At 41.3% G+C, this 22,175-nt stretch overlaps 1 protein-coding gene across 1 annotated transcript in view; it reads right to left on the bottom strand.

Moving 5' to 3' along the window:
• The window catches only part of ADAMTS17 (ADAM metallopeptidase with thrombospondin type 1 motif 17), a 205,812-nt gene that overhangs the window by 118,682 nt on the left and 64,955 nt on the right, over positions 1 to 22,175 (bottom strand). Inside the window, exon 7 of the mRNA XM_009289472.2 lies at positions 2,040 to 2,145. Within this exon, the coding sequence (XP_009287747.2) occupies positions 2,040 to 2,145 (106 nt within the window). The remainder of the gene's footprint in view (positions 1 to 2,039; positions 2,146 to 22,175) is intronic.

Below are 22,175 nucleotides of genomic sequence, written 5' to 3'. Positions count from 1 at the left end.
CTCTAGTACTCAAGTACTCTTCCCAGTCTCTCTTGACTGAGCCTGTTCTAGTCTCTTCTCTCTCAGTAAAGTGGGTCATGAGGCAGCTCTGTTAGAAAATGCAGTCTCCTTTATCATTTGTCCTTCTTCACCTGCAATCTTCATTTAAGCTCTCCATCTCTCCCCACAATTGGATCTATGACTCTCCTGAAGCAGAAGATTCTCTGCACAACAGCACACTCACTGTCCAAATCCTCCAGGGTACTGAACCTAAGCCACCCTCTGTCAACCCCTTTAGACATCTCATACCCACCTCTTGAAATAATAGTTTTCCAAGGTGGAGGCAAAGAAAGAAAATCAGCAGAGAAAGGACATTATGGTCTTACCACCAAAATTGCACTCAGGAAGAAAATGGAGTTTGCTATTTTCTGCAGAGATGGAGAGCTGTATCTGAAAGCATTACATCTCCTATTTATGTTGTGGATTTTTTGCAAGGCATTATTAGAAGGAAGCTTGACAGCTCTGCTGGGAAACTTGGCAAACACCAGGGCAGACCAGTCTCACTCTTTTACACAGCTGGATTTTCTGCAGCTCAAGTATTTTTCCCTCCTGCTCTTGGCCCATCCAAAGATGAGTGCTGAATTTCCTTTAACGTTACCCCCGGTTAATTTGTTATTAAGTTTAGGCTCAGTTTAACATCTTGGCATGCAATCGAAATAAAACCAAAACCAAATGTCCTTCATTTCTGCTGAAACCACCCTCGGTTTGGCTCAGCTGCCTTTGGTGTCACTGGAGGGTGAACAGGAGATTCATTTTCGTCTTGTCATTTTTGGTAGCAACCTAAATATCCTCCATGCAACTTTGAAATACATTGCCATAAAGTAATTATTTGTCATGGAATGAGACTGGCCAGAATCTGAACATGATACATTGGCTCTGACTTAGCTGTCAAATACTTGTTACTGTAGAAAAGGAAGATACAACAGACACATAAACAGTAGGAGTCCAGAAGGGTGCAGACAAAACTTATGCACGACTTCTTACTAAAGGAACAATGGTGGGACCTCCCACTTTCCATCCAGAGAGGCTAAAGGAAGGAATACTTGAAAATCCCATAGGTACAGCCCTTGCCCCTGTATAAATTTGTTCCTGGTCTAACTCTATACCTTACACAGTCTAACTGTGACACAGTGCAACCAGAGTGATGGCAATGGAAAGGGAAAAAAGCTTGTAAGTATTATGAGTAAGTGCATATTACACTTAGCCTGGAAAGCAGTAAATGTGGATGCTGACCTTTGGGTTAACTCATTAACTGCACTAAGATGATGCAGGTGACTCTTCCAGTCAATTTTGCTTTCTTCTGTCCATGCGATATTTACAGGCAGCTTTAAAAAGTCTTCAAAGTCACCTGCAGAAAGTACCCAGTAATCTCATTCTGCAAATTTCTTTCTGACTAGGAATTATCATGTTCTTTGCTGTTTTTTCCAGTCAGTGTTCAAAGTGTGTTAGTTAGCTGTGATCAAGCTGATAAATCAAGTTATACGATTTCTTTCTGTTGATCAAATAATACTGCTTAAGGGCATTTCCAAAATACTGATGTTTACAATTTCAGCCACAGTAGATTACTTCACATGCAGAGATGAAACCATTACCAAAGTATTTAACTATTAAAATCCTTGACATAGACACCTGAACTTCAGAGAAAATTTAGCAAGTTCAAAGATTTTGAAGTTGATGTCGTTTTTATGGACCTACGCTACAGTGTAAACAAAAGCAGAATTTGTCTCTAACTACGACCATCAATCATTTAAGAGAATGAGGCCTCTTTGTGCTACTCAAAATCAAAACATAGAGTGGAAAATAGGGGAGGATCAAATAGAAAGACTTATGTGTGCTGAACTGAATGTTTACATAAGCCTCCTAAAAATTAAGTTATTTATCAATCTGCTAGATTTATGAAATCATAACAAACATGCCATACTAGTAATTTCACTAGTATGGCTTTAAATAAAAGTATGCTATAGTGGCATCAGTAAAGAAACAGAAGGACAAGTTCTTACTTGTGCCCAAGTTCATGTGCAATTGTAAATGCCAGATTGAGACCGTTGTCTTCAGCAAGAACACACTTTCTCTTGGCACTGCAGACGCCTCCCAGGTAAGCAATTCCTGCAACAGAAACACAGAGAACGTTCCCATCACAATCAGTGAAACAGCTCCTTCAGTCAAAACATACAGCAGTAACTCAACCAAAAGGATAAAAAGTGCGCCCAGTATAAAAAATATTAGAGCAGTTTGCACACAAAATCATCTGAGTATTTTGTTCATCATCCTATTGAAAAATCAGTCTAGAATTTTGTCAGACAGGAAACAAGTTAAACACACTCACTTTCACTGCTTTCATTGGAAAATATATTTCACTGACTCAAAAATTCATCTAAGCTTGGCTATTAACGTCCCCTACTACAATGTTAGAAGATGCAGTGAAGTAACCTTAACAAGCATTTAAATGGACTTCTCCCCATTTTCAGAATAAAGTTGGGGAGAAGGAATAAAACAATAAAAGCAGAGACTCTCTGAAAAGATCTTACGTTTTCCCTTATTTTCATACCTAAAGAAAGCAAGAGTGGCAGAGTCAGAAAAGCTGGCAAACTCCTGATGGTGAGTCACAAAGCCAGTGTAGATGGCAGAAATCTTCTATGACTTAGTGGAATTTAGGATTTGATCCCATGGACAATTGGACAGTACTCTCTAGGCCTGTTTGTGTGGGCACCACAAATGGTTGTAGGCTGAAGTCAAAAGGGAATTCAGAAGTTATGGCATGAAACTTCTGCTATGGAAAAACAATAGTCCTCATATGCCCTTCCTGCATCCAGACTGTCCCCTGCAGAAAGTGCCATTGTACTTGGAAACGTGATGGCATCACAGGCCACACACAGGACAATTTGCTGATGAGATTTTGTTTCGTCTGCCACCTAGAAACCACAGTTAAGCCATTGCGAGTTACACAGAAAGGTTAGAGACAGAGACAGAGCCTAAGGATGCCTCTATTTATACAAGTCTTCCACTGCTAAACGAGCACCTCTCAAAAGCCACACAAACAGTTCAAGTGTGCACATAAAACGAGACTTCCAGATAGCATGCAGCAACCTAAATGGCGAGTTCATCCTGCCTCTTCACATCCTTCTGCCATGCTGGAAGAAGGGGAAGTGTGAAGACCATCCACAAATGCCTTTCATTTTTTTCACAGCAGATAGATTTCTTGTTTCCTGTTAAATATAAGCAAATGTATTTCCTCGCTGTAATACTGTTCTCACAGAGGGGTAGCTAGGATCTAGCTGCCTTTAATGAGTAGACCACAACCATGCAATGGAGACATGAGCTCTTTTTTTTTTTTTTTTTCCTTCTGTCAGAGTTGACAAAGCTGTGTTTATCAGGGTGCAAATGGTGTAAAAGTTTAGACCTGGAAGAAGTCCAGTTCTGTTTTTATGCGTTTTGACAACAGTATGGATATTTGTTGCCAGGGGGATTCTGGATGGAACGAAGGGATGGGCAATAGCCTTTTAATTCAGCACTAGCAGCAGAGAGTGAAGGCAGTGCAGAAATCAGACACTAACATTTGCTTACTTTAAAAGTGCTGACTGTGGAAGGCCAGATTCATACCACATGCAAAAAATGAAATTTTTTTTCAAAGATTTAATCTTTCTAAATCAATGACTATAGAAGGCTGAATTTCAGCATTCTTCTTAAACTGACTTGCTTTTTACTCGCACAATAGTCATAAGGACATCAAGGAATTGCTCAGGAAGTAATATGTTATTTTGAGAAAAAGATTGCAACCTCAGTCCACACGCCTGACGGCCTAACGAACAGGTCATAGAACAGAATCTCAACTGTAGGTGTCTGCAGTGTGTCTTGGGCTACGAACATGCCTTCTGGTTCTTTTAAAGATCACAAAACATTTCTGGTTGATTTCTGAAAGGGAAGTAGATATTTCTCCTGATTTGTATCTGCTACCATGCACCTTCACGGTGACTTACAAATAATAATACCCTCACCAATAACAGTCTTTTGCTTCCAACCCTACTTAGGATCAGCAATTTCTGGGAATACTTTTGGCAGAAGGAAAACGCTGTTTGGTAAAATTTATTTTTATTGTTTATTGTAAAGCCAATAGCAGAAGGTCTGAGATTAAGAGGAACTGCCAGATTTTGGTTAAAGGGAAGCAAAAATTGAATATTTGAGTCACGGAAGATGAAAAGGAACAATTAGGTGACTCAGCCAATCCTCTGCTTCTTTAGATTTGTGCCTTTGTGCATTTTGAGTTCTAAAACCCTCTCCCAGCATGCATACTTGAAACAGGGTACTTGGGAGGAAGGATGCTTCATGCCAAATTGCTAATCCACTCCATAGCTGCCTCTCCACTGGAGCACACTGTGTTGTCACAGGAGGCAAAACTGTGATGGCCCATCGGCTGCTGATAATCCTGACCCCCAGCTGTGAGAGAGGAAAACTAGCGAGGGCTGTTGAGTTCGCCTTCGCTCATTAGCTTGCTCAGCCCAGGCTCTTCCCACAATGGCGTGCTATGACCCTGCGGCACAACTGCCATCTACTCAAAAGTTGCTCCTGGAGATCCTTCTGCCTTTTGGGAATGAGGCAAACATAGCTCATAACAAACTGACCCAACTCAGCTGAAATACACTTTTACTAAATAGGGAGGGATATTTTGGTTACCTTTCAGCAGTTTTAGGTACAGCCAACAGCAATGACCACAGCAGGATTCTTACTGAAAGTGTTTCATTCCTACTACTACACCTGATTATTCCACCTTTCTCTTCCATTTAACCAGTGCCAATATATATCTCAGTTGTATCTGACACATGAGGTTTTAACTGAGAAGCAACAAAGCAGTATTGCATCTCAAGCTCAGTGGTCATTCAGGCAAGCCAGTTTAGCTTGAGATGATTCATGCTAATTTCCTTCTGACAGATTTCATAAAATGAGGCTGAGTCAATGTTTGCTGTCACTTGGAGATGGAAGGGAGCAATATTTCCATGTTTGGGAGATGTGGTGCAGCAAAATAGTCTAGAGTTCTGTCAATATGTTAAGAGGTTAAATATCAATTAAAATATCAAATACATTACCTCAAATGGTAATTCTTCTGAAGTCTTTGTTTAGCGGTTCTAATCCCCACTGAAACTGACTGGCAATAACACCGCTCTGTGCTAAAAGTCTCATTATTCAAAGGTGGAAAACTAACGATTGAGGACTTGTACATCCATCAGTGGCTGAAAAAGTGACTGTGGCTCAGTTACAGACTTTTAGTCACCTATTTTTATTAGTTGTTTTCAATGCTTAATGTGAATCCTGTGTGGCCATTTTATAATATTTACAATGACCAATTAAAAAATGTAGACATCTAAAATTAGTTTATTACTACAATTATTAAAGACTTCTGTTGCAGTGGAGCCTGGGGATCAGACAATATAGGAACAGAAGTGGACTGGGCAGGGAAACTCATAATCCTAGAAGAGCAGACAGCAGAAAACTTTGCAGTACATGAAATGAACTCAGTAAGAAGTCCAGCTCATGAACTGCTGAGTGCTTATTAATAAGAGTCATTCTGGAACAGCAAGCCAGTTATAACAAATTGTTACAACATTTTAAGCCTGAAAAAGCTTGCCTCAAAAAAGTTTTTGGAATATATATTTTCTATCAAACCACTTCCTGAGACTATAGTTTTCTTTTGGACCAGTACATTTTACCATTAATTATTTCATTAGAAGATAAATAGCAAATCTGCTATTGAACTGCAAACACAATACAGTTCTTTAGTAAATATATCTGAACCATTAAGACAAATGCAACTTTTTTGTAACCCAATACAATGATCCATATAATTGATATGCAGAGGAAAATACACTTTTAACCGACAATGATAGTAGTACAATGCCTTGGTAGCTGCATTAATACAATTTATTTTCTTCATTGGGATGAATGGAAACTGTTGTTTGCCTCTTAAAATTCCAGATTTTTATCTGAGCCTTTCAAGTCTGAAGAACTGGAATAGAAACTTCATGAATTCAGATGTGTTCATGAAAATCCTGGCATGCTGTGGTTCTACCAGGCTGTGAATAATATAAAAGGAACTTCTCCTGTTTAGTAATTTTGCTTCTGGCCCTGTCTGGGAGACAGGTGTGTGAAAATGAAAAATAGGGAAGAAAGTTGAACTGGTTTTTTTTTGTTTTGTTTTTAAAAAAACCCACACTTCTCCTGTGCTCATGGAAATATACAGACAGTGGCTTTCTTCAGGGAAAAAAAAGTCCTTATCTTTCCAGATACACTATTAACTGCCAGCAATTACCACAAATCTATTTTTAGTATCAGAAAAGGTCAAGCAGGAGCATCAGTGGTAGAGGGAAAGGAAAGCCAATTACTATTTTTACTATTACCAAGTGTGAAGGTTTTTTCCTTTCTCTCATGAGAAATTGCATAATTACAGTCCATAACTTCTGTGCTTGGGTTTGAACATGCAAAGCTATCATCTACACTTCCACAGCAAACCTTAGGACACAGGCAACTGTGTAAACTCAGATTTATCCAAAAAGTTGTCATACATAAACAGTTTGCAGCTGTTGGCCTTTCTGCCAGCTAATGAGCCCTCTGCTAGCAATATCTCTAAGGGGAATGATTACATTTATCCTACCAGCTCAGCTAGGCATTAGGATATTACATACTTGCCACAGTGATAGCCAAAGCTGGAAGAAGACAAGTTCTGGTGCGTGGGTTTGCATCTCATCCTATTCGAAACACCCAGGGCTTCCTTCTGACGACTGTGGAATATTCACTCAGCAAGTGGTTTATCCAGGTACTCCAGCTTTCAACTCTCTAATGTCTTGTTTTCATTGCACTCCTAATACTTTAATCTCTTCTTTTGCCAGCCACCTCTGGAGACAGAACTTTTACTTGATTAAAACTTGGCTAGCTTTCCTCTTCTCAATGTATTTGCTGTTGGGAAGGGAGCCAAACTTGAAGTCCTGAAGTCTGCTTGGCACAAATGGAGACTCACTGCATATCCACATGCACACAGCAAACCTCCCATTCCCCACCATTACTAGTTTGGTGTTGAGCTGACGTTTTTCTCATCCTCCCACAGTTTTCAATTTGTGCAGCTCACACATTGCCATCAATTACACTCCTGTAGCCTCTCTTAACATCCGACATAAGTAAAATCAGGAAACCCTAGAAGTGATTCATGCTCTGCCTTTCCGTTCAATTGTGATGATATGTTTGACAGAGATGCCCTGCCTGTATTTACACATCAAGTCAGTCACCAAGGGAATCTTTCAGTGCTTATGATACTTAAAAATGAGAAATACTTTTCCTTTCTATAAAGCCTACATATAAAAGGTTCCAAAATTTAAAAAACATTAAAGAAGTACTCACTAAACTGCCTCCAAGATAGGTAATAACACAATCCCTGTTCTACAGCTGAATAAACAGAGGTCCCAAGAAGTCAGCGGTATCCAGGTGAAAAAAGAACAGTATCCATGGAAGTACCCTCTCCAGCATGTACAACACAGAGGGCCCAAGGTTGTTACCATCACTGTCCTACTGAGCCTCCAGTTCCAAGTTTGGTTTACAGGGATCATCCAGAAGAAGCTAACAGGGCGAGCTGTTCCTTCATTTTATGAGAATGGGCTAATTCAAAGCCAGACATGCAATTTTAGTGGCACAGATTAATTTGGCTTAATGCTGGATAGTCATCTAGATGCCAATTTCTGTTAATCTTGCAGTAACAACATGGTTTCCATTAGAGTTTAATACTCACGTATGGAAACTGTTTTCCTTAGCAATAATTTTCATTGTCACTGTATTTAATGAAAACCACGCTGGAAACAATACACTTATTATGAATCACAAGTACAGGAATTATAGTACAACCATCCAATGCATGGGAGACAGCTATAGTCAGGTACAAAAACAAGTTAACAATCATGCCAAGTGCTGTACCCAATGCAAGTCACAATATTTTGAACTTGGGTATTTATACAGGAAGAGTTTCTGACGCCATGGACCATCGATGGAACTGGCTCCCAGACACTGCAAGAAGTCAGCCATAGTCTATTTCAAATACGTCTCCCCATAAGTGTGCCCTTCTCTTAAAGGGAATGTGAAATATGAAATAAGCTCAATCTCTATGTGCCTGAGAAAGAAATCTACGCTGACAATAGGGATGCCGTTTTTCCTGTTTGCACTCAATCAAAGGTCAGAGAATATGACCCACTATCTGTCTCATTCTCTTGGTGCCATACAAGGGACAAAAATGAGTCCAGGGAAGAAATTAGTTCAATTCACTTGACCTTGTTGAGTGGCAGAACATCCACTCCCTGTTGAGGGCTTAAATTTCCTCCAGGGTGGGAGGTGGTTGAACCATATCGAGGAAACAGGGCAACACAGGACTGGTCCAAATACAACTCTCTACACAGGACTGGGTAGGCACTCAGACAACAAGGGAGTAGTCAAAGTCCTCAAAAGGAGTCTGTAATTCTGCAGAATTTAAGCTAGAATACCATCCAGGCAGGTGTATTGTGTATACAACTCCCCTGCTTTTCGCTGGTGGAGGAAAGTAGTGGAGGAAGTAGTTTCCAGCACTGATGTTTTTGAGCATTGGTAAGCCCATGCCATTTCTGCAGGCAGAAGATGATCTGGATTCCTGGGAATCCCAAGAAACCTCTAGCTAAGGGCACGTGAGGTTCACTTCGACTCTACAGCACACATTTGTTTTCATACACGGTTTTCAAACTGGTACCCAAGTCCCCATATACATTCTTCCCTGCCTCACTGAGAAACTGGCAAGTACTACACCAACTTTACAGAAAAGTGAGCTAAGACACAACATTCAAATAACTGGTAAGATCACACAAGAAGTCACCACTACTTCTGAGAATACACATCAGACCAGGGACTTTCTGTACCTAGCAAACTTGTTGCAAATGTGCCCATCATCTCAGAATCCTCTTCTTACTTTGGAGAATCTACCTTATTCCAAATTTCAACATGACCTCTATAAAACTCTGTTCCTTGCCTCCAAACCAGCATGACCTGCAGAGATGCAGCATGCTTTCCCAGAACTCAGTGTACTCTGTGGCTGGACACCTCCCCTACGGAACTGACTGCTGTCCCGTAGTGCCCAATAAAATCTCTTCTTCCTTGTAACTCTGAAAACACTGCCACTTCCAGTATACACAACTGCTGTCAGAATCCCAAAAGCCCAGCAAGAAAAATAAATAGATGAAACACAAAGCATACTTTCTGAATCTCTTGATTTTCATTACACACACCCTGAAAGACTAACAAATAAAATCTCTCCCCGATATTCACAATACTAGCTGTGATGTTTCTAGGGCTGATAATGTAATACTCCGCAGAACACAAGGTCCTAACAGCACAAATGAATGAAATACACAATATCTTTTATAGGGGATACTTTTCTGACTACTGGGAATCCTTGAAGATACTTGGTACTGAAATACTGCTACGGCGCCCAAGGGTCTAGCGACTGGCCCTGGATAACATTTCACAAAACCAGGACTCTAACTGTTAGAGCCAGATTCAACCACGTGCCTTAGTCTTTGTGAAATGACTGCGATTCATGCAGATACACCCAAATCTTAGCCACGGCACCACTGAAGCTCAACGGAACTTCTCAGCTGACTCTTTCAGCCCACACCGAACTCTGTGCAGGAATGCATTGCCCCCATTTTCAAACAGATTAGCTGACACCTAACTGGGGTTTGTCTGTGCAAGTTGCCATACTCTATACCTTTCTGATAAAAAGGCCTTTGTGAGGCTAGACCTCTTCATGTCTGTAAACCTGTAAAGAAGGCAAGATTCTGCAAATCGTTAGAGCTTAAAGGAGCGCTTTTGCTATCTTCTTTTTCTCTTTGATTAATTACCCTGCAGGACAGCAATTAATGGAACATGTGGAATCTCCTCCCCAGCATAGCCAACTCTCAGCTTTAGCTTTCAGTCTTTCTGCGGGGCTTTTATGTTTCCTGGGAACCCTCCTGTGGTTTTCTAAGTTTAATGGATGAATCATTTATCTGCTCCTATACTAACTTGCCCACACACAGACATTCCCGAAGATGTCAAAAGCCTTATTCTAATGCTATTTACATTGGATTTACACTGTGCTAATTCACTGATTTAAGCAGAGCCTCTTCCAGTGTACAAGGGACTGCCCAGGCAGTTGAAAAGCCCTAGCGACCGAGACCCCTCATGACTTTAGGGGTAATTGTCCTCACCCAAGCTAGTAAAAGGTCACTTCAGATACCAAACGCATTGAGATGAAGAAAGCTAACAGATGTTCTAACACACTTTTGGCCTAGAAGAGGCTTTAACCAAGGCCTACAAGAACATGCCAGACAGGCTATTAACACTGCATTATGCCAGCAAAGAGCAGACAACCTTCGGAAACCCCCAGAGGTTTGGCCTGGGCATCTTTGAAAACCACATTCCCTTCCAATGCTATTCAACAAGGATTTGTAATCACATGCATAAATATTCACCACACTGACCATACCTGAGGAGAGCTATGGCGTTCACAGTAATTCAAGGAAAGCTGGAAACAAGTATACTGGTTAGCCTCATAGAGCCAATATCCATCAGGAGTGACACGGGTATTACTGATCTTGCCTTGGAGCAAGGGAATGCATTAAAAGACCACCTGAAGTTCTTTTTAGCCCTAATTTTCTAAGCTTTTACGATAAAGCACTGGGATCTAAGATCTCAGCAAAGAAGGAGATAAAAAGAAATACCCTGTTTATTTGACATCTGCTCTTTGTTCAGCATGACATCCTCTATGCCATTAACATGGCTCCTCCCTTTCAGCAAACCACTGCTTCCCTAGATGACAGCACATTAATAAATCCTCTCCATCTAACGTGACATGAGGAGTGGCTTAATTAACTGGAGCAGAGGAAGCAGGGTATCATCTACATGTTTACTCTACTTTGATATGCTAACAGCCACATTCCAGAGAGCTTCTCCCGCACGCTCCCCAGCAACAGGAGCCCAGGCTGCTGCTGAATGCAGATCTCAAACAGGCAAAAACACAGTTCCTTTCTGCATTCCTGTTTCTCTAGTTAAATATGAAGGTTTGGACATTTAGTCCAAATCAAACCACCATTCCCGAATGTAGATTCCCAAACCCTGGCAGCTAATTCACCATCTGTTTATAGACATCATTACACAGTGCTGAAAGTCTCCATGTTCATGTACACACATAGAAATACATGGGCTTAATTACCCAAAGTAAGATATATTACAACAGCTGTACTCCTGTTAAGAGGAAAGGCAGGGGAAGAGCTAGCTAGGTGGATCTGAGAGAAGTACTCCAGTTGGGGAGGGATTGATCGACTGGATTGATGAGTCAACACATAGTGCTGGGAAGTATACAGAAGCCTGGCATAATTCAAATTTAGTGAACAAGGGGGAAAGACAGATGGGAAGAGATTAGGGATTGAGAGGAGTCGCGGAGAGAAATGTAGCAAATGGAGATAATATGGGTTTTCCAGAAGTCTTCAAGAAACATGACTTTGATCTCGTAAGCAGCAGGGAGTCACTTCTGTGGGAGGCAGGGGTCAAGGAGGGCAGGAGATAAGATCAGAAGGGAAGATGAGCTCTCTGAGAACTTCTGTGTGTACTTACTGCTGAAGAAAAAATGGATCTACAGCCCTGGGTCATATGTTTCTGGCATCATGGGTTCACTTGAGGAAAGGTAGGAGCTGGACTGCAACAAGGCCTGATGAGGACATAGAAGTATTCAGGCAGGGAGGCCAGTGCCTTGGTGTGGGAAAAAAAATGGCACATAGCATAAGGAAAGGACAGCTATTAGAACTGGTATAGAAACAAGCAATGGAAATCAGTGGGATACAAGCTATTGAAAGAAAAAGAGACAGGCACAGGGGGGACAAGGTTGTTCAAGTGTATCTTACACCAAAAAGGAATCAGAACCAGCAGAAGTCAGGAGAGATCTGATGCTTTTGAAAGACCACAGGAACATGTGACTGTGAACTCAAAAAAACCATCACCAACAACTGTGAAACCAAACTGTAAATCAGGATTTGGATTCTGGCCCTTGAAAGTCACTCCTGCCTGGGGCTCAAAGGCATTTGGATTTGAATGTCTTCTGTTGGCCTCATTTTGTTAACTGGATGTAGACTGCACTGCAGAGATGAACCTGCTGGTCCTTTCTACAACCTGTTGTAGAATTAAGCAGGATCTTCCCTTCTCACACGCATGCAAATATTGGCATGATAATATGCAAAAGACAGACCAACCTGCCAAGGCAACAAGAGGACTCAGCACCGGATTCAGCATTTGTGGAGCTGTGTGAATAACTGTCTGTCACTTCAGTGGCTGAAGCAGAGAGAAGTAGGATAGAAATGAGTCCACATCTCTCACCTGCTGGATTGCTTGACAAGAAGAGAGAACTCCACCTGTTCCTTCTCTAAACAGCCTTCATGAATCTCATCCTTCGCTTTCTCAGATGTTACTAAAAATCTAAATTATTTCAACATTTCAGTATTTGCATTTTGACCTGTCCTATTTGGTGGAATAGGCCTAAACTCAAGAATTGCTTCAGTGTGCCCTAAGCTGTATCTTTCAGGAAGAAACCAAACTGTAAATCAGGATTTGGATTCTGGCCCTTGAAAGTCACTCCTGCCTGGGGCTCAAAGGCATTTGGATTTGAATGTCTTCTGTTGGCCTCATTTTGTTAACTGGATGTAGACTGCACTGCAGAGATGAACCTGCTGGTCCTTTCTACAACCTGTTGTAGAATTAAGCAGGATCTTCCCTTCTCACACGCATGCAAATATTGGCATGATAATATGCAAAAGACAGGCCAACCTGCCAAGGCAACAAGAGGACTCAGCACCGGATTCAGCATTTGTGGAGCTGTGTGAATAACTGTCTGTCACTTCAGTGGCTGAAGCAGAGAGAAGTAGGATAGAAATGAGTCCACATCTCTCACCTGCTGGATTGCTTGACAAGAAGAGAGAACTCCACCTGTTCCTTCTCTAAACAGCCTTCATGAATCTCATCCTTCGCTTTCTCAGATGTTACTAAAAATCTAAATTATTTCAACTCATCAGTATTTGCATTTTGACCTGTCCTATTTGGAATAGGCCTAAACTCAAGAATTGCTTCAGTGTGCCCTAAGCTGTATCTTTCAGGAAATAAATAACTCGCCAAGAAAAAAAAAACCAAACAACTCTGCCATCAGAAAGGAAAGTGCTCAAGGGCTACCATGTCCCATGCTCACCACTCTGCCACATGCCTATGTTAGTCCTCTAACACCCATTCTATTCTCAGGATGGGTTCCCATCTGAAGGTTTTATCTTCCAAGAAATGGAAAAACAACCCTGGCATTGCCTGCAATAGCTGCAGCTTTGCAATCTGTGTAGGGTTCCAAAACCAGCTTTGAAGGCTATTTTCATCTTGCTTTTTCAGATGAGTTCTGTGACTTCCAGTTTTGAATTTGTCAGTTTGTCTCTGCAACTCATCTGAGCCATCTGCTTCAACAGAGGGCCCGAGTTCAGAGAGAACGAAGAGGAATGAAGAAAAAAAAAATCAAATCAGAGCTTTTAATGAGACTGCTAAACAAAGAGAAACATGGAATTCAGCAGCAGGGATCCTGGAGCCTTCAAATTCCTCAGTATCTCCCTTCCAGAATGAAGAGACAAGGTCAGATTTGGCAATAAATCAGAAAAAATATTTGGAGTCTCTGTACCAAACAGCATCTGCTTTAAGAGCTAACAGTCAGGGTCCAGCATTCAGTTCCAGTTGTTCTCTTTCATAATTGCAAACACTAAGAAACTCATGAAGTTATTCAAATAAATTAAAGGACACTTTTAACAGTTTCACCAGCTTTACTGAGCCATGCCTATCTCAGCCTGCCATGGTGTCGGTCGGGCGTGGGTTCATGAGTCCTGCAATCGTTCAACAATATTCAGCAACGTACCATGAACAATGTTTCAGTGTCTGGAGAGTTTCAGTGCAGTCTGCTGAACGGGACAGTTTTAGAGATGGCCGAACACCTGTGCTGCTGATGAATGGCATTCTTCCACGGCTCTCAATTAAATTCTTTCCATATTCTTAAAGAATGACTAAGCAATTGTTACTCTCAAAAAGCAAATGAATCTATACTTTTGAGACATGTTAATATTTAAAGTGTATTTTATTTTTAGGCGCTGTATGCGTGTCAAGCTGTTCTCTTGGCAAAATAAGAGCAGCTCAGGCGACTAGCAGAGCAGGCCAGCAGAACGGGATGATTCACAGTAATCAAACTTTGAACAGATGCTTTTCCAAATTGCTTCTGTGATACTTCTCAATTACAGCTCCTACATCCTGACTTACAGGGCTGTTTAAGCTCCTGGCTTCACTTTGTCAAGCTGCCAGCCAACACACACACTGATAAACTTATTTAGCAATTCTTGGTTCAGCCTTTCTGTTTCAATTCTTTGCTGAGTGCTGATTTAACCTCACAGCCTGCCTGACTTGAGAAAACTGACAAACCTGGGGTTTGTGCCTGATAATGTTAATAGGGTTGAGTTACTCTGTTGAAGTCAGAACTTGAGCTGAAAAGCTCGTATCATGCAAGAGAATGAAGCTGGTCCCTAATACCTCAGCACTGGCTACTACCTCTGCTGCCAGGAGTAGGGAGTGAAAATGATCCTTCCACATCGGCGGGCAGGAAGAGGAGACTAAGGCAGTGCCATGGCTCTACTTCTCTCCTCACGCAGTACCAGTCAGCACATTTATTCTGGCAGAGCATGATAGTATGGTGGAAGGGGAGGTGACAATAAAAATACCAAACCCTAAACTTACTTCAAAGTTAATGGCTTGATTTCCTACACATTTGCACTTCCACTTGGGGTTTCTGATGTAAATGTGGGTGATGCAATCTCTCCCTCAGTGGCAGCATCAAAGGGAGAGGGCTTTCTCCTCTACTCAGTTTCCTATTTTTCAGAAAACTTCCAAAAAGCCTGATATTTCCGAGACCCATATCCTCAAATTTGAGTCAAATTGGCCAATGGGTTAAAAAGCCATTAGGGAAAGACTGTCATTGGGGTAGACAGATGTAAGCACAAAGCACACATATTGCATACACACACTCACCAAATCAGGTTAAAATGACTATTAACATAAAGGGCCCTCCTCTGGGTTCCCAAACAGAGCTGTCCGTTCCGACTTCCACCCCGCAGGAAGGAAAGGACCCACATGGTACTTTACGCAGACATAAACACATCACAGCACCAGCCCGACGGAAGAGAAGTAATGGCTAATTTCAGAGGTAACGTAGCTGGAGATATTTTTAATATGCCCTGAATCTACTTTCTTTAGTACCTCTTTCTCTAAATTACTCAAAAATAAAACGTCACCTTTAAAGTAACACAAGCTAGAGAGAAATTTTCCCTAAGAAAAAGACCAGCATGAGCTTTTCTCACACTTAATAAAAAGAAATCTCTCATGTTCAAACTCAAGCTCCTGTGAAAGAAAACACAAATTTGGATGAATACTGTTGAGCTCCTTGCGACGACTGACAGCAGCCAGAAGAGTCCCTGGTGCCTCACAGACACAAGTCAAGGCACAGTCCCAGTCCTGAGGCCTTTATAGTCTGAATTCAGAAATGACAGCACATGAGGCTCACAGGGGGACTGCACCTGCAGGCAGCACTAAAGAAACTTACTGTCACAGTATCCTGCAGAAGCCAGTGGGACGTTTCCACGCACACGTGTTCATGTTATTGCTCTAGGTCTTTGTGCTAAAGTATCAGGGCCAACAAGGGGAGAACTGCCTCTTCTAGTCTCACATGCTTCTAAATAAAACACCCCTGGGAAGTGCAGAAGCTCCTATATACTTGTACGCTGTCTGGGTGACACTTCCAGTTCGGAATCAAATCTGTGTGTCCCTGATTGAAAACTACGTGCTGAGTCTGCACCATGGTTTGTAGGGGTTTTCTCAGCTGTCAAGCCCTACTCGGTAAGTGGCTCGTGGAGAGAATTTGCAATGGTAACAGCTGTACTTTCCAGCTACGCAGATAGGATATTTTTGTACAAGCCTGCTTTGGTGCCCAGTAGCAGTGGCCTCCTGTCAGCTGCCATGTAATGAATGAGATGCATTTCCCAGCAAAGCTACCTGATTAATGATAGCATAAACAGCTTCATGGCATTCACAGAAAACAAGTTGAATATGTATTACATCCGATCTAATTGTACCAGCTATCATAATTACCATGGGTTTGATCAAAATCTTACTGAAATCAATAGGAGTATTACCACTGGCTTTGGACAAGGCGCATTAAACCATTTCCTGGCTTCTTTTCTTTAGTTCCCACCCCCAGAAGGCTGGTCTTTGTCTTTTGTCCTTCAGTGTAAAGCCAAAAAGCTTTATTTACTTCAGCGTTTAGCCCACGTTCTGGCTCACAGACACTGGCGCACGAGTGGGTATTCTGCATCTCTGTAAACACACCAGTTCATTGAACAAATATGGACTACAGTTTTCCCATGTTTGAAAATGCAACAAGCGACACAGATAAAGATAAAAATAGGGAAGAGAGGGATTGTTCTCAGATACTCAGTCAAAAGTTATCACTTTTAAATCTGTCATTCAGACAAGAAAATCCCAAGGATCTAACCATCACAGCAAACACACCTCTGCACTGCAACACAAACCATAGCAGTCAAGAGTTGGGGTCCACCATGGAAAGGACCAAATGCTTTCAGAATCCAGGACCTTTGCTCTGAGCTGAGAGCATCGCACCCTTCCCTGTTCCTCAGTTTCAGAGCGACATTGCAGAGAATGCAAACATGTGAGAGGGCTGTGCCAAGAACCTCCTCTCCTCACTTTGCTCCACAGAGGGAGAAGGGAAATGGAAAGATCCAAGTGAAGACAGATAAACACATAGAAAGAAATCTGGGGCAAATCAGAGAACATTATGGAAGAAGGAAGGGAGACACAGGGAGGAAGAGACATGAAACTGAAACATAATTAACTTATCAGACTCTCATGAGGCAACTGACATCTCTGAAAGAAAACTACAAAGCTTAGGACTTCAATAATCCCAAGCAATATTTTTGTGTTGCAGGATCTGAGGCCCAGGTTCAGGAAAGCATCTCTACTTCAGATGCTGCTTAAGTATGCGTCCAGATACAGAAGGTCAGGCAAAAATCACAGGAAAACCATCCGGAAGGACAGAGCAACTCCAGTGAACAATGCTGCTTTTCTGAAGTCCAAGTCAACAGACACTTGTAAGAGGTCATCAAAGGGATTAGAAGGAGCACCAGTACTTCCCCAGAACTGATCAGGAGTCAAGACATAGGGCGAGAGAGGTGTAGTCAGGAATTTCATCCATACTTGGACCCAGACAAGACCAAGGTGGAGATAGTACTTTCTCTCTGACCAACAGACATAGCTAGAAAAGCAGACAAACTAGGGCATAGAAGATAGGAAACGAATCTACGGGTTTCTTAAACAGAGATATAAAATATAAATTCTAAACAGAAATCTAACTTCAATCTTTCACTTTTCTCTCATTTGAAGAACAACAAAGTCCGATTCGACTGATGGACTCATTTTAGAGCATCACTTTAACTTTCCAATAAATAAAAACATCCACACAGGGTTTCCTAACTTACTGGCCAGTTTTCTTATAAATAACTGCAGTGTTTTCTCTGCTTGTCTACTACAGTGCAAATATTGACATACATGCTAGAGCTTGATGGATGACATTATTAAAACCAACAAGTAGATCCTCAGCAGAACATTAATGTGTACCCAGCAGTCTAATTATGGTCAGGCAGAGCCTTAATGCAAACAGATCAGGCAAAATGGCTACACAAAAATGTATGACACAACTACACAAAACCAATAAATATCTTCAACCTGTTGACTGCTCATGACCACTAACTAAAGTAGAAATACAAGGCTAATTCCAAGTTAAACAAAGACAGAAATCCTTAGCATTCTGGAAATCATGCTGAAAGAGTACAGAAGGAGAAAGATATTTGATGGGTTTGGTCTAGGATTTTTTTAAATTTTTTATTTTAATAAGTTCAACATATTTCTCTCAGCTGATCTAAAAGATAAAAGACTTGTCAAACTAATTCAGGCAAACACCTTGCAGATTATAGGATTCTGAAATTTAAAAGTGTATATAGCAGAACCCCTGTATCCAAATAAAATTCCAGGGGTTGAAAGGACAGTTTATATATACACATACATATATATATACACACACACCGCTCAGTGAGAATTAGGCTAAAATTTCACCATCTCCTGCAGTCACCTTCCTATCTAAATTAGCAAGAACTTGATAAGGAAACCCCAGTATTTTCTACAAGGAAGATCTGGTCAAATTCAGGTATGTAAAATTCAAAGTACTCTGCCATGCATTTAGAGACAGTAATTTTTTTCCAGAATGGGCATAATCAAAAGATGCATACATTCACATAAATGGATATAGAAATGCAAACACATGCACACGCACGGATATATTCACATATTTTTGCATTGATCTAACCAGGAAGCAAAAATAGTCAAAGAAAGAGGACCAATTTCTTTCTAGTCTGTACTCCAACCCAGAGAATCATTATACCTCTTCAAAATAAACAATGGTTCAGAGGAAACAGAAAACTAAAAGTTAAGCCTATCATCAGAGCCACTGATCACAAGTGCCACGTTGTATTCACTCAGGGTTAATGAAGATTGGTGTAATTTCCCATCTAGAAACCCATGCAATCTGCAAGACAGCTGAAAAGCCAAACGATTCTACAAAATCTAAATCTTTCACTGTATACCAGCGCTGATTATTAATGCCTCCTCCTTCCCTAGGATGTGCAAAAATGCAAAATCTTATTTTTGACCTCATCAGTCTATCCATTTCTCAAAAGACACAAGCCCAGAGGCAACCTTTGTTCCCTGCAGTATCTGACTAAAAATTTTGAATTGGCAGAAATATAATGGACCTTTTATCAGTACTTTTTCCTACTTACTCTTCAGGCCACTGAAACCAGTTATTTATCATGTTACATGACCACAAACGTCAGACACTAACTACTGCAATGAAACTCTATCATAAGCTTTTAGAAGAAGCTAGGAATGTGAAGCCCACTGCATCTCCCCCTTGTCCTTGTCTGTTCTGGCAGGAAGAGTCTTCAAGAATTCCAACAAGTCACTGAGCCATGATCTTGCTTCCTTTCCTAGAAACCACGCTGGCTTTCTTTTATCTCTTTGTATCTGTTAGGCCTGTTTGCTCACCTCTACCCATTTAAACTTTCCCAAGAAATGAGGTTAAAAGAATTGTTCTGGACTTTCTAGACATTAAACAGAGAAATGTAAATTTGCTGATTCAGCAGACCAAGCCTTAGCTCAGCATTATCTCCACGCCAGATGTTCTAAGGTGAGGCCAAAAGATGACCAAAATTATCCCAAAGACATCTATTCTGAGCAAATTAGGAAGTTACCATCTTATCTTTGGACACAGTCTCCTGTGGAGTAAAAGAATCAGCTGGGATGGCTGACATGATTACTGTCTGTTTTCTGCATCGTCCCTCTCTAGAGTTTGCTGCCAGGGAGCAGCTAAGGCAGGCACTGCTCCAAAAGGGAAGGGGAGCTGAAGTCAAGCGTGATAAGGCACGTAGCGGCAGTGGCCTCACTGGCAAAGGTGCAGTCCCACTGCACCCAAGCAAGGTGAGCAGAGAGGTTCTTAGCAGAGCTTTCTTGGAGTGCTTTCCTCAAAGCTAGGCACCTGAACCACTACCTAAGTTGGCCCAGGCAGCCAAATTCCCAGGAGGGCTGGGGAAGCACTCAGGGACCTGACGTTTGCCATCCCTGTAACGCAAATGCATTCTGTATCCCCCTGAACTGCCACGGTTCACAATCCTACAGGTTAATGCAAAATTATATGGTAAATCATCTTAGTCTTCTGTAACTGCTTCATCCTCTTTCTCAACTTCCTAGGTGCTTCTCTAAATGTCTTTTCCACTTCTATAAGCAACAACTACTGAAGGCAGCTTAGCTCCTTGATCACTCACTTTTTATGATCTACCATTTAATAAACCACAGGTTTCACAGTGTTGACATACAGAATCCTTGTCTAACAGTCAAATATAAAGGATTAAAATGACAGCATGCTGAAATATGTTGGATTTTTATTTACATGGCATGATTTTTCAGGTGTAGGGTATCCAGATAAATTTGCATTTAAAGCTTAAATTCACTTCCACTATGGGCAACAGAGCATTTATACCACTTCTAATGGCTTAGTTGAGACCTCCAAGTAGGTGAAATTAGCTCACTTTTTCATTTACCACTATAGCACAAAACAGTCACAGCTGATCAGCTTGGAGTCAGGAAACTATTAAATACAATTATATCACTTATAGTTTGCTGCATTGTAACCATTACTCAAGTGTGGGACAGAACCTCTAAAAATAAGACTGTATTTTTAGATGCTTAAATACAGCTATGACCACAGATCATGAAGCAGTCATCTTCTTTAGCCCCTCAATTTTGCCAAACTGTGAATACAGCGCAAATCTGACTATGAAGTGGGATGTCCCTGTAAAATACTGATTTTGTCAACAAAGTGGAGGTGCTTCTCTCTAACACGTGATGGCAAACCATGGTCTGTGCATTCTTGGGTCAGCTCAAAATTTCATCACCTCTCTCACAGCACCTGCCGTTAACATTTACAGCCGAGAAGTAAGCTTGTACTGGATCATAGCTGGAGCACACTTCCTACTGCATTTTCAGCATGCTGGTAAACACAGGGAAGATTTTCAGTGGTGCAAAGTCCTGTTACATGCCCAATTCCTATTTGCATTACGTGTAGCACAATCACAACTGAAAGGCTTGGAGCTTATGCTGAGGCAGTGGAAGTGGGAGAATTGTTAAATAAAAAACCAACAACATTCCAAGGACTTAAACTGACTTTCAATCTATTGAGTGCACTTGGTGTAGCAAAATCCTTCCAGGACCAGACACCCTGCAAAATAGGCTAATAGGTTAACCAGACGGTTAACCAAAGTTGAAAAAAAACCAAATGAAAATCAGTGCAGGTCAAGCTTCCTTCTTGGGGACAGGGGGGGAAGTTTTATGCACACTTCCCCGTGCTGTTTTCTTGGTTATCACTAGTAAAATCTCATCTCTACGTTATTTAAAACTTGCTCTCAAAATTGCATTTAGTCTTAGCAGCTGCAAGACAAAAGAAATGTAAAAGTATAGTAGGCAGCTCTCCTTCATTTCCTTCCTTTACTCTTACATATCCTGTGTGCAACTGGAATGCTTCTCTTTGATTATCCAGTGGAGCAAATGCCACAATGAATGCAATCATGCCTTATTACCCTACATGTCTGTAGCCTATTGCACAGCTATGTACAGATGTTTTTACACAGCTTGGTTTTTTAGCTACAGGGTCTATAAAACAATAGAAACTATCTGAAATGTTTTCAAGCCAGCAAAGGATAAAGGCACTGTAAAGCAGTCAACTGGATAAAAGCCATCTATGTCTGACAGGAGGAGAAGAAAAACCTCAGAGGTTTCTCAATTATAAATGCGTCAGCTTTCTTAAACAATATGTGGCTGCAGTCTGCAGCAAACTGACCAGGCTGGAACGTGTAAATAGAGGTAAAAATAAAGACCCAGGCAATGGAAAGAAGAAACACAAACCTCTGGCCTGTTGAAGGGTTGAATCATTATTTTACTGACCTGAAGAAATGGCTGCTGCCCAAAGAAGCTGAGCTTCCACTGGGAAGGCCTGAGAAGAGGTAGCATTGCCTCCAGCTGAGGGGCCTGGACTGAGACTCAAGAGCTGTGGCTTAGCCCCAAGCCAGCTCTGTCCTTTGGCATGTCCCTTCACATCTCTAGGCTTCATTTCCTCACTAGGTACAATAGGGATAACAGTTCTGATCTCTTTGGTAAAGAGCTTTGAATTTTTCCTGAGGAAAAGCCCTATTTACAAATTCATTTCCTTTTCCTCTCAAGAAATAAGGGGGCTTATAAAAAAAAGATGGCGACAGACTTTTTAGCAGGGCCTGTTGCGACAGGACAAGGGGGAATGGCTTTAAACTAAAGGGGGGTAGATTTAGGCTAGGCATAAGGAAGAAATTTTTTACGCTGAGGGTGGTGAA

Source organism: Aptenodytes forsteri, unplaced genomic scaffold (genome assembly GCF_000699145.1).
Source record: "Aptenodytes forsteri isolate BGI_AS27 unplaced genomic scaffold, ASM69914v1 Scaffold605, whole genome shotgun sequence".
Taxonomy (NCBI): Eukaryota; Metazoa; Chordata; class Aves; order Sphenisciformes; family Spheniscidae; genus Aptenodytes; species Aptenodytes forsteri.
Note: the sequence above shows the minus strand (reverse complement) of the source record. Positions and strands in the feature narration are given on the sequence as shown.